The following is a 13,227-nucleotide window of genomic DNA, read 5'->3' as shown; positions in this document are numbered from 1 at the left end:
TTTGTTAATTGGGCAGTGTTCCCTGCCAGCTTTAGTTGGAACATTAAAATGAATTATTTGATTACCTTTATTAATTAATTGTTGAATAAAACACTTTTTTCTGCTTTAAACTCCGTCTGGTCTCCCCTCTTTGTTAAGGCCCAAGAGCCAGCCTTAACAAATGGGGGCTCGGTCAAAGCAAGCGGTTTGTTGTAAACTACAAGGCTTTGTAGTTTAGTTGCTTATGTGTTAAGACAAGCAACAGTAGTTTCAGGTTCCCACCTTCCATCAGTGGCAGCGGTGGGGTGGAGCCTTGTGAGTTGGGGAACCAGCGGAGGGGTTTTTGGCTACTCAGGTCTCGGGAATGAAGAACGTAAGTATACCTTTCTGTTTACAAGTCACTTTTTGTTGGGCCGACTCTGACAGGCAAAGCGCATTTCCCCTTTGGGACTTGTGAGCATTTATATAGTACACGTAGTGTGGGGAGAAAGGGTTGGAGCTATATGCTCGGGAGCACTCTTTGGCCTTGGGCGGTGGACAGCTTGCTGTAGACTTCACCCTCGCCAACGTTTGAGGTGCGTAAATACCTGTCCCAACTATCCCCTGAAGACTAGGGTTGAGATGTAGATAAGTTTTTGGTTAGGCAGTTAGAGGGGAGGCTCAATTGAAATTGACTTGTTTGGGGCATTTATTTAATTAAATGCGCTTCGTTCTTTTGTTTCTGTTGGCTTTGAGTTGTTTGTTTTGTTTTGTTTGGTTTTGTTTGGTTTGGTTTTGCGATGGAGGTGCCTGAGTTTGTTGCTGATCCATCAGAGGAGGGCTTGGAATCCTTTAACAAGGACCAATTATTGTCAATTGCAGAGCATTACGGCATTGACATTCCGGACAAAAGGGCGGGGAAAGACAAGGTCAAGGTCATGATAAAGGAGATACTGTGTGAGCAGCACGTTTTGAGGCCGCAGCAGTCTGCGTGTGAGGAGGAGGATGTAGCCTCAGTGCCCGCGGGGGCCACTGGGCTAAACTTCGAACAACAGAAGGAGTTGTTAACCTTACAGTTAACCTTGCAGTTGAAGTTGAAGGAGAGGGATGTTGACTTGCAATTACAACTGAAGGAAAGAGATTTGGCTATGGAAAGGTTAAAGCATGAAGCGGAGATGAAAAGGTTGGATATTGAGGGCGCAAGGCTCAAGTTGGTGGGAGATGGTAAGGTGAGTGAGGTACAGAGGGGCGAGTCAGGTGGTGACAATGGCAACATTTTGAACAGTTTACGGTTGGTACCCAAGTTCAATGAGAAAGAGGTGGAAGTGTTCTTCACTCTGTTCGAGCGGGTGGCAGACGCTCGGTGCTGGGATGATGCGGACCGGACGGTCCTGTTACAGTGCGTGCTCACTGGACGTGCTCAGGAGGCATTCGCCTCACTGTCTACACGAGACAGCAGCAGGTATGCAGTGGTCAAAGCAGCAGTGCTGCGTACGTACGAACTAGTTCCCGAGGCATATAGACAGCGGTTTCGGAGTTGGCAGAGAGGCAATAATAAGTCCTACCTTGAGTTTGCCCGTGACCTGTCAACACACTTCGAACGCTGGTGTGTGGCTTCAGGGGTGGAAGACTACGATGACCTGGCTGCTCTTATTGTGCTGGAGCAGTTTAAGAACTCAGTCCCCGAAGCGGTGGCCATGTACATCATTGAACAGAAAGCAAAGACTGCAGCTGAGGCTGCAGCACTCGCCGATGAATTCTCATTGACACACAAAGGGCGGGGGGACAACCGCGGTTATGGTGGGTGGTCTGGTGGCGGCAGAGAAGCTGGCCAAGTTGTTGGGGGAAAATACTTTCCTCCCAAACCCAGTGGAAATGTGAACTTGGAGAATAGTGGACCGGCTGGTCGTGACTCCGAGAGTGCTTGCCACTTCTGCCACCTTCCAGGGCACTGGAAACGTGAGTGTCCGACGCTTAAGGGACGTAACAAGAATGGTGGGTTTAAGGGGAAACCTGCGGCATTTGCTGCGTCGTTGCCTGGTACCGGTGATGTGAAACGAATAATTACTGAGGTACCTGTGTTGTCAAAACCTGACGAGGCTTTCTTGCCTTTCTTGTCTAAAGGCCATGTCTCCATACTTGGGGGTAAAGAGAGGGTGCCAGTTACTATCTTGCGTGACACGGGCGCGTTTGATTCCTTCATTTTGTCGTCTGCTCTTCCTTTTTCTGAAGAGACTCATACTGGGTCATTTCTACCTGTGTTGGGTATGGGAATGGCTGTGTTCCATGTCCCTGTGCACAAACTATTGTTCCACTCAGCGTTGTTTGATGGTGAAGTGCGCATGGGCGTACGACCGGCGCTTCCAGTTGACGGGGTGACTGTAATTCTGGGAAATGGTGTAGCGGGAGAACGGGTGTGGGCGGATCAGGGGGTTCAGCCTGCCAGTCCAGTTCTGGTCCCGGTGCCATTGATTACCCAAGGCCCCGATGAAAATGAGACTGTTTTACCAGACGTTTTTCATGCATGCGCTGTGACGCGTGCCATGAAAAAAACAAGTGACCAGAACGAGGCTCGAGGGGAAATTGATTCACAAAGTGATATTGTGGGTGGGTTGATGTTGTCCTTAGCCAATACTCCAATTGCTATTCCACGTGCTGAATTGGTGAGTGAGCAAACAACCGATCCCTCTTTGAAGGATTTATTCCAAGTGGTGTGCCCGAAGAGTGATTTGGAAAATCTTGCGCACGGATACTTCATTGAGAATGGTGTGCTATTGCGCAAATGGGTGCCGCATGGCGAGGCGTTCATTGGAGACCCTATTTATCAAATTGTGATTCCCTCCAAATTCCGTGATTTGGTTTTGCGTGTTGCTCATGATGAGTCAGGACACATGGGCGTGCGCAAAACATACGATCGTGTTTTGAGGCATTTCTTCTGGCCTCGGGTTAAAAAGAGCGTTGCTGGCTACATTAAAACGTGTCATACGTGCCAGTTAACGGGAAAGCCAAATCAGTCCATTAAGGTGGCGCCTCTGTATCCTATTCCAGCTGTGGCTCAGCCGTTTGAGCATTTGATTGTGGACTGCGTAGGTCCTCTGCCTTGCGCGAAATCTGGTGCGAAGTATTTATTTACTGTTATGTGCCAGAGCACCAGATATCCTGCCGCATATCCATTGCGCACGATTACAGCTAAATCAATTGTGCGTGCTCTTACGCAGTTCATGTCTATTTTTGGCATTCCGCGCACGGTCCAAAGTGACAGGGGTTCGAACCTGACATCTCATTTGTTTGCCCAGGTATTAAAGCAGTTGCATATCAAACACAATAAGGCGTCAGCATACCATGCGCAAAGCCAAGGCGCACTGGAACGGTTCCATCAAACGTTAAAGTCGCTGATGCGTGCATACTGTGTTGAGATGGGTGAAGACTGGGAGGAGGGTTTACCATGGTTACTGTTGGCTGCGAGAGAGGTGACACAGGAGAGTTTGGGTTTTAGTCCAAATGAACTTGTGTTCGGCCATACTGTGAGAGGGCCGCTGGCTATTCTACAGGATGACTGGAAAGAAGTGGACCCGCCGACGAATCTAATTGATTATGTAAATGGCTTTAAGCACAGACTGTACTCTGCTACGGAATTGGCAAAAGAGAAATTGGCCTCGGCGCAAACTAAAATGAAGCGTTTGTATGACCGTAGAGCGGAGAAGCGTGTTTTTTCTCCAGGGGATCAAGTGTTGGCTTTATTGCCTATTGTGGGCTCGCCGTTTCAGGCAAAATTCATGGGCCCATATACTGTCGTGAAGCAGCTGTCAGATCAAAATTATCTCATTGCCACGCCGGGCCGTCGAAAGCACAATCAATTGTGCCATGTCAATCTTTTGAAACCGTATCTGGCCCGCGCGCCACAGGCGCTGAGCGCAGCGTTGAGTTGCACTCGTCCTGTGTGTGTTGGTAACACGCACGGGGTGAAGGCAACATCGGAGAATGATGCCGTTTGTGAGGATGGTTTGCCAAATCATGACTCTGCCTTGTTGTCAGGTCGATTAAAAAATTCAGAGGTATTGTCAAGTCTAACTGATGTTTTGTCTCACCTATCGGAGTCACAGCGAACAGAGCTGGTGGCGCTGATACGTGAGTACCCATGCCTATTTGGTGATGTTCCATCTGTTACGCATGTGATTGAACATGATATTGAGTTGACAGATTCCAAGCCGATAAGACAGCGGTTTTATAGGGCAAATCCAGATAAGAGAAAATATTTGGATTCTGAAATTGAATACATGCTCAAAAATGGTATTGCTGAGCAGTCTGCTTCGAGTTGGGCATCGCCGTGCCTGCTCGTTCCAAAACCGGACGGGACGTACAGATTTTGTTCTGATTTCAGAAAAATAAATAATGTTACGAAACCGGACTCTTTTCCTTTGCCGCGCATAGATGATTGCATTGATCAGGTTGGCTCTGCTAAATTCATTAGCAAGTTCGATCTATTAAAGGGGTATTGGCAAATTCCCTTGTCAAAGCGCGCACAAGAAATAGCCGCATTCATTACTCCCTCTGGCCTTTATTCTTACTCTGTCATGCCGTTCGGGTTACGCAACGCACCGGCAACATTTCAGCGTTTAATGAACACAGTGGTTTGTAACCTAGAAGGCTGTGCTGTTTACTTGGATGATTTGGTCATTTATTCAGATAATTGGCAAGATCACATTGAGCGCATCTCAGCACTGTTTAGACGCTTGGCTGAGGCGCGTCTTACTGTGAACTTGGCTAAATGTGATTTTGCTCGGGCCACAGTAACATACCTTGGTCGTCAGGTGGGGCAGGGTGAAGTGCGTCCAGTGCGTGCTAAAGTGGAAGCAGTGGAAAAATACCCGCCACCAACAACAAAAAAAGAATTGCAACGATATCTTGGTTTCATTGGATACTATAGAGCTTTCTGTAGGAATTTCTCAACTGTTGTTGCTCCGCTTACTGACCTGCTCAAGAATAATGCAAAATACATTTGGTCTCCTATTCGTCAGCAGGCATTTGAAAATGCAAAACAAATCCTGTATGATGCGCCTGTCCTCGCTGCTCCACACATGACAAGGCCTTTTAAACTGCAGGTTGATGCCAGCCATGTGGGGGCAGGTGGAGTTTTGCTGCAGGAGGATGAATTGGGCATTGACAAACCTGTGTGTTTTTTTTCAAAGAAATTCAACAGGTATCAGTTAAACTACTCAGTGATCGAGAAGGAGGCTTTGGCTCTCATATGGTCTTTGCAGCACTTTGAGGTGTATGTGGGTTCTGGACCTGTGGTGGTGTACACAGACCACAATCCTTTAACATTTTTACATTCTCTCCACAGTCCAAACCAGAGGCTCATTAGATGGTCCTTGTTTCTTCAGTCATATACGTTGGACATCCGCCATATTAAAGGAAAAGAAAATGTGGTGGCGGATGCCTTATCTAGGGCCCCGTGCAATTAATCCTGTTCATGATCTGTTTTGCATTATGTCCTAACCTTTTTTCTTAAAAGCTCCAAGGTACCAGTTGCTGAGAGAGGGTGTGGTCTAGGCATGAGGCAGATGTGAACTGGGGTGTTGTTCTCAGTATAGGATTATTATTACTTGCTTACATTTAAAGTATTTACACTTTTTCTAATTGTTTATTAATATTACGTATTTTGGGCCAGGGTTCCCTTTGGGACCCTGTTTTTAAGGGGGGGGGTGTGACGGCCCCTGTACCTTTAAGGAGTCTGCATGCTGTTCTGTGTCAGGCATGCTTAACCCAATCCCTTTGCAGTGCCGGATTGGGAGGGCGGAGCTTGCAATCTGCAGAAGGGGAGACACCTGGCCAGTGTCCTCCCCAAACACTATTAAAGCACCTGCTGTGATAATGTTCTGGTCTCCCCATTCCTCCTCAGGCAGGCTGCAGGGCAGCCACACCAGGGCAACTGTAGTTTTTGTTATCTTTTGTTAATTGGGCAGTGTTCCCTGCCAGCTTTAGTTGGAACATTAAAATGAATTATTTGATTACCTTTATTAATTAATTGTTGAATAAAACACTTTTTTCTGCTTTAAACTCCGTCTGGTCTCCCCTCTTTGTTAAGGCCCAAGAGCCAGCCTTAACACACCTCATAAACACATGACACAACAACCACACCAATAAGGGCTCTAATGAAGTACTGTCACCTCATAAACACATGACATAAGAACCACACCAATAAGGGCTCTAATGAAGTACTGTCACCTCATAAACACATGACATAACAACCACACAGAGGGCTCTAATGAAGTACTGTCACCTCATAAACACATGACATAACAACCACACCAAGGGCTCTAATGAAGTACTGTCACCTCATAAACACATGACATAACAACCACACCAAGGGCTCTAATGAAGTACTGTCACCTCATAAACACATGACATAACAACCACACCAATAAGGGCTCTAATGAAGTACTGTCACCTCATAGACACATGACATAACAACCACACAGAGGGCTCTAATGAAGTACTGTCACCTCATAAACACATGACATAACAACCACACCGAGGGCTCTAATGAAGTACTGTCACCTCATAAACACATGACATAACAACCACACCAATAAGGCTCTAATGAAGTACTGTCACCTCATAAACACATGACATAACAACCACACCAATAAGGCTCTAATGAAGTACTGTCACCTCATAAACACATGACATAACAACCACACCAAGGGCTCTAATGAAGTACTGTCACCTCATAAACACATGACATAACAACCACACCAAGGGCTCTAATGAAGTACTGTCACCTCATAGACTGTGTGTGTGTGTGTGTGTGTGTGTGTGTGTGTGTGTGTGTGTGTAGGTCGTGTAGGCAGGACATTTGCGGCGCCTCCCAGCAGACAGGTCATAGACTTTGATCCAGACAGTCTGGCCTACAGTGAAGAGGACAGTGGAGACCACAGAAGACCAGGTCAGTCACCTTGAACCATTAAGACAAGATTATACAAATGTCATCTAAATGCTGACGGCTTTCTGATGAAACCCTAGGTTTCTGTGTCAGTGGTGTGACGGCTTTCTGATGAAACCCTAGGTTTCTGTGTCAGTGGTTTCTGTGTCAGTGGTGCTGGTGGTTTCTGTGTCAGTGGTGCTGGTGGTTTCTGTGTCAGTGGTGCTGGTGGTTTCTGTGTCAGTGGTGCTGGTGGTTTCTGTGTCAGTGGTGCTGGTGGTTTCTGTGTCAGTGGTGCTGGAGGTTTCTGTGTCAGTGGTGCTGGTGGTTTCTGTGTCAGTGGTGCTGGTGGTTTCTGTGTCAGTGGTGCTGGTGGTTTCTGTGTCAGTGGTGCTGGTGGTTTCTGTGTCAGTGGTACTGGAGGTTTCTGTGTCAGTGGTGCTGGTGGTTTCTGTGTCAGTGGTGCTGGTGGTTTCTGTGTCAGTGGTGCTGTGGTGGTTTCTGTGTCAGTGGTGCTGGAGGTTTCTGTGTCAGTGGTGCTGGTGGTTTCTGTGTCAGTGGTGCTGGTGGTTTCTGTGTCAGTGGTGCTGGTGGTTTCTGTGTCAGTGGTGCTGGTGGTTTCTGTGTCAGTGGTGCTGGTGGTTTCTGTGTCAGTGGTGCTGGTGGTTTCTGTGTCAGTGGTGCTCAAACTAGTTCATGGGTTCACTAGTTGGGAACCCAAATATCATGTTGTGTTTCTATTCGGCCGCCGACACGCCATCTGAACATCTGTCCATGTCCAATATATGAGTTAAAACGTTCTGTTAAACGTTCTGTTAAACTGTTAAACGTTCTGTTAAACGTTCTGTTAAACGTTCTGTTAAACTGTTAAACGTTCTGTTAAACTGTTAAACGTTCTGTTAAACTGTTAAACGTTCTGTTAAACTGTTAAACGTTCTGTTAAACTGTTAAACGTTCTGTTAAACGTTCTGTTAAACGTTCTGTTAAACGTTCTGTTAAACTGTTAAACGTTCTGTTAAACTGTTAAACGTTCTGTTAAACGTTCTGTTAAACGTTCTGTTAAACGTTCTGTTAAACTGTTAAACGTTCTGTTAAACTGTTAAACGTTCTGTTAAACGTTCTGTTAAACGTTCTGTTAAACGTTCTGTTAAACGTTCTGTTAAACGTTCTGTTAAACTGTTAAACGTTCTGTTAAACGTTCTGTTAAAACATCTGTCCAGGGGAACGACGGATGCAAATATATGAGTTAAAACGTTCGCTGTGGAAGAATTAAGCAATATTACACGACGAGGGTGTGGGTTAACGTGATTGTTCTAGGTTCCAGTGTGTATTGTTCTATGTATTGTTCTTGGTATTGTTCTAGGTTCCAGTGTGTATTGTTCTATGTATTGTTCTATGTATTGTTCTAGGTTCCAGTGTGTATTGTTCTATGTATTGTTCTATGTATTGTTCTAGGTTCCAGTGTGTATTGTTCTATGTATTGTTCTAGGTTCCAGTGTGTATTGTTCTATGTATTGTTCTATGTATTGTTCTAGGTTCCAGTGCGCCAGCGGTTGAGTTCACTCACAACGAGCTGAAAGGCGCTCACTGGCTGTACGACACGCCTGGAATCATGAAGGATAACGACGTGAGTTTAATCTATTAATTAATGTCATCTAACCCATTCTGAACGGGAACCCATTTTGGTGTTTGGTGTTATGCTTTAGCTATTTGTAGAGAGAAGACTTCCGCACACCCGGCAGGCAATTTGGAGCAGGTGGTGCGATGATAACAGAGAGCATACAATGTGGAAGAAGGGACATCCGCACACTGCCACTTCAGAGCAATTTTATTAGTTGAGCAACGTTTCGGTCTGGCGACCTTCCTCAGGCTTAATTCAACAATGGGCTGACACTGTCACTAAATACATTTCAGGAAGTGTGAACAACCAATCAAAATGCATGTCATTTATCCAAACAGATAACAGCTGTGAAGAACCTTGTCACGTGACTTGAAGGTGCAGTGTTTCTGTGAACATTCCTCATATAAAATAACAGTTCACAATAATACAGGGGAAAAAGAATTATACATAAATGTCATGCCATACAACATACAAGGATGATATACAGTAAAATAAGCAAATGAATGTCAAATGTAAGATCCTACTCTGTCCGAAAGAGTGGAAAAGAATAAGAAAAAAAGAATAAAAACATTGCACCTAAAGTGCCTATAGTACCGGCTGGACAAGAAGTTCAGATCAACATTTTCTATAGCATAACATTCAATAGTAGTTCCTCATTAAAGGATCGGTTCGCCACTATTATATTTATATGGCCTTTGTCATGCTTTAGTATGATATCCGTTCATGAAAACAATAAAGATATTTACATTTGGCGAAACCGCTGCGGAGAACGAGTCATGTAATGAGCCGCTCTCAGGCCGAGGCACGGTTATATCATTTCCTACACTACCCACAGTGCATTGCGCGACATCCGCTCCCGCGAAGCCAAAAAGCGCGCCGCCAGAGACCGGGCTTTGTTGTTGCGTTACAGATTTAAAATATAAAGTACTCACAAAGTGTCCCACGGATGTTAGTTAGTTGCAGCTCCAGCGATTAGAATTTCTGCATCCCGCGTTGTTTAATAAAAAGCATTTTTATCCAAGGTGTTATTTTGCCATTGGCTTTCAACTACGTGCCCCTATCGGTCGGGAGGAGGGTGGCACTCGGTGTGTTCGATATAGGTACGCTGACCGCCCTGCCAATACAGACTAATAGGCGAGTGCGCTCCCGGTGTGCAACTGTGGATTTCCCAAACGAACCCCGTTTGAAAAAAGTAGCCGGGGAGCTCGGGACAAAAATGCTTTTTATTAAACAACGCGGGGCGCAGCAATTCTAATCGCTGGCGCTGCTACTAACTAACACCCGTGGGACACTTTGTGAGTACTTTATATTTGAAATCTGAATGTTTATATATAAGGAAATCTTGTAAATGCAGCGAGCGCAAAAAACAGGGCTAAGTTTCTGCATGACTGTCATGATAATCATCATGGCAGTCATGTTCCAGGGCTAACTACTACTATACTGTCACATTCAACAAGGTGTTCTAATAGTGTCTCCGTCGCCTAGACTAGCTTCCAACACAAGTCCCGTACGCGTTCCTTCCTGCTAGTACGGCAAGCCTACCTGTCCATATTAAAGTACAGTACAGCTGTACTCTGTACATCAATGTGATCTCATTTTAATGTACTACTCTATTAAAGCCCTCTGCCTTTTACTGAAGTACACTTTGAATTATGGACTTTGACTTGTATTACTATATAGCAATATTGATACTTTTTCTGCTGGGATTCTTGCACGCTGTCCGATTTTTGTAATCTGAGTAGATTAGGGACAAGCTTTGTTTTTTAATCCTTATGTTACAGTAAGTACAATAAAACACATTCACTGAAATGAAGTCAGACTTATTTCCATTGTGGATGATTTGTATCACGGTGGCCTTTGATGCAATATCATGACAGTTTGAGCCTCAGAGTATTAGGAATTGGTCAAAATGTATAAATACAATAGGCCTACATGAGATAAAATAAAACAAACTTGACATCAAATCAACTATATTTTAATGGTACTGATTTACATAAATATATTTTATATAAAAACAGGGGTCTATGGTTGAACTGTAAACTAACAAACTACATGTACAATCATAAAAGTGCATTAGTCAGAGACAGGTGGTTTTCGCTGGAGACGCACATGCTGTGGTGAGAGAAGAGAAGACAAGAGTCTGTGTGAGACACAGCTAGCCTATAGTATAAATAAATTACAGTTTTAGTTGTTAACGTTAGTTCAACTTAGAGCTGTAATGCTCCATCATCCGTCTGCTCCAATCAGATCTGCGTTACCTTGTCCGCACCCCTTTATAAACGGTCCTCACTTCCCTTCGCTCATCTGTGCTTCCGTTCAGGTAGTCAGGTAAACGCCCATCGATCATGTCAGATCCAGATGACAGCACCTCTCACCGCCGCAGCTCCAGGCTTGCTGCCGCCGAGTACGTCTCCTGGCCAGACGAACTTATTTACGCCGCGCTCTCCGGCCACGGCATCGTTCCCGAACGGGGCCTAACCCACTCTCAGCTAGTGGATCTCCTTCTCGCCACCATCGAGTCCTCGCAGACTCAGCAGCACGAGTCCCCCAGCCAAGGCAAGAGTAAGGGTAAAAAGAAAAATGCAACCCCGCGTTCAGCCGAGCTCACCCAGGACGAACCCGGCGGCTCCCAGGCCTACGCTGGCCCCGTTCAAGATCCGCATTCGCCGCCATCTCACGACTCCACCGCCCTGCTGCTGTCAGCCATGGCCACCCTGGCCAGCGCAGTCGGGGCACTCGAATCACGGCTCTCTCAGCAAGCGCCCGTGCTCCCTCCTCCAGCGGCCGGCAGCGCCACGCTCTCGTCCTCTTTTCCTCCTCCAAACAACCCAGTGCCACCCCACCCGCGGTCCGGGTTCACACTCTCCTCCGCCCAGCCAGTTGCCCCTGCCGGTAATTATTTCATTTCTCCCTTTTCCGCCATTTCCTCTCACCTCAGAGCCCAAATAACCGAAGGGAAGGACGTTAACCTAGCCTCTCTCATCCTCCCCACTCCCGAATGCGACAGAAAGCTGGTAGGCTCCGACCAGCTCTCTGCCGTGTTCCGCGCCTCCGATCCCCGCCTTAACCGTTCCCTCGACTTCTGCGACTTCGTCATAGCCTTCGGCCTGTTTAGGGACACCCTGTGTGATGCCTTCCCAGAGCGTAGATCCGAGTTAGACTCCTACCTCGCTCTCATTAGCGAAATCAAACGTAGATACGGCGGCCCCATGTTTTACGATTATCATAAAGCCTTCTCAGCTAAAGCGGCTAACTTCCTCGCTCGCTTCAATTCTAGACTCAACTGGGCGTGCCTAGACACAGAGCTGCTCATTCTGCACGTAGGCGGCCACAGGGCCCTTACCTGCCATCTGTGCAACCAAGTAGATCACTCCGCCGAATCATGTCCCAAGTCCGTGTTTCTCGCTCCCTCTGTGAAAAAAGAAAACCGCCCAAAAACTTCGAATCCTTCCGCCTTCGATTCTCAAGATCCCTACCCCCAGGACCAGCCCCCCCCGGGCCAGAGGGACTCCCGCGGAAGAGAGGTGACTTTCTTTAACAACATGCCCATATGTAATAACTTTAACGAAAATGTCTGTACTTTCGGTAAATGCCAATTCTCTCACGTCTGTAGCTACTGCAAAGACCCCCACCCAAAGTCCGTGTGCCCGAGGCGAACCCGCCCTCCGAGGGATGCCAGCAGGGAGGGTCCATCTCACAAAACTCCTCGATACTCCAAACCATTCTAAGTAGCCACCCCTCCACCCCCATCCACATTCACGCTTTATCCGCCGCTCTATCATCTCACCCCGACCCAGTATTCACGGACTATCTTCTCACAGGCTTATCGCAAGGTTTCCGCGTCGGCGTTCTCTCACCCCTCACTCACTCTCACGTGTTTCCTAATCTCCAATCTGCCCTGTCAGAACCAGAAATAGTCGCTTCTCTCCTGGAGAAAGAGGTTCTCAAAGGCTTCATGGTAGGGCCCTACCCCACCCCGCCTTTCAATCCGTTTCGCAGCAATCCCATCGGGATCGCTACGCGAAAGTATTCAGGGAAAAAACGTTTAATCATAGATCTGTCAGCCCCCCGTCACGACCTGTGCCCCAGCGTAAACTTCATGATTCCGCTCGAAAACTTTTCTCTGCATTACGCTTCTATCGACGACGCAATAAAACTCATTAAAATAGCAGGCCAAGGCGCTTGGTTGGCAAAAGCAGATATCACAGACGCCTTTAAAGTAATGCCAATCCATCCGTCCCAGTGGTCCCTTTTCGGCGTTAAATGGGAGAACTTGTTTTATTTCGCCACTCGCTTAACGTTTGGCTGTAGAAGCAGCCCCCACATTTTTAACCAGCTTTCGGAGGCGCTCTGCTGGGTTCTGCTGAACGTTAACCGTCTACCCTTCGTCCTCCACCTTCTCGACGACTTTCTGTTAATAGATTTTCCCTCCCAGTTCCCCCCCACCAGCCTCCGTTCACTCAAAGAAACGTTTAACGCCCTAGGGGTTCCCCTCTCGTCCGAAAAAACAGTCGGCCCGGCCAAGTCCGTCGAGTTTCTCGGCATCCTCCTAGACTCCGTAGAAATGAAAGCTTCCCTCCCGTTGGAAAAGCTAACTCGTGTCAAAGAATTAATCCAGAGCGCCGCTTCACCGCGCACCAAGCGCCAGCTGCTTTCACTTCTGGGTCATTTTAATTATGCAATCAAAATAATTCCCCAGGGCCGCTCGTTCATATCCCGGCTG

The 13,227-nt window shown here is 46.8% G+C and overlaps 1 protein-coding gene across 2 annotated transcripts in view; it reads left to right on the top strand.

Moving 5' to 3' along the window:
• Window positions 1-13,227, top strand: part of noa1 (nitric oxide associated 1) — a 63,940-nt gene that overhangs the window by 40,234 nt on the left and 10,479 nt on the right. For both annotated transcript variants that reach the window (XM_083785358.1, XM_083785359.1), the window contains 2 exons: window positions 6,800-6,907; window positions 8,419-8,510. In XM_083785358.1, coding sequence (XP_083641484.1) covers window positions 6,800-6,907; window positions 8,419-8,510 — 200 coding nt within the window. The remainder of the gene's footprint in view (window positions 1-6,799; window positions 6,908-8,418; window positions 8,511-13,227) is intronic.

The sequence above is a fragment of the Protomyctophum parallelum genome, assembly GCF_964188405.1.
Source record: "Protomyctophum parallelum genome assembly, chromosome: 16".
Classification (NCBI taxonomy): domain Eukaryota; kingdom Metazoa; phylum Chordata; class Actinopteri; order Myctophiformes; family Myctophidae; genus Protomyctophum; species Protomyctophum parallelum.
This window is presented reverse-complemented; position numbering and strand designations above follow the sequence as displayed.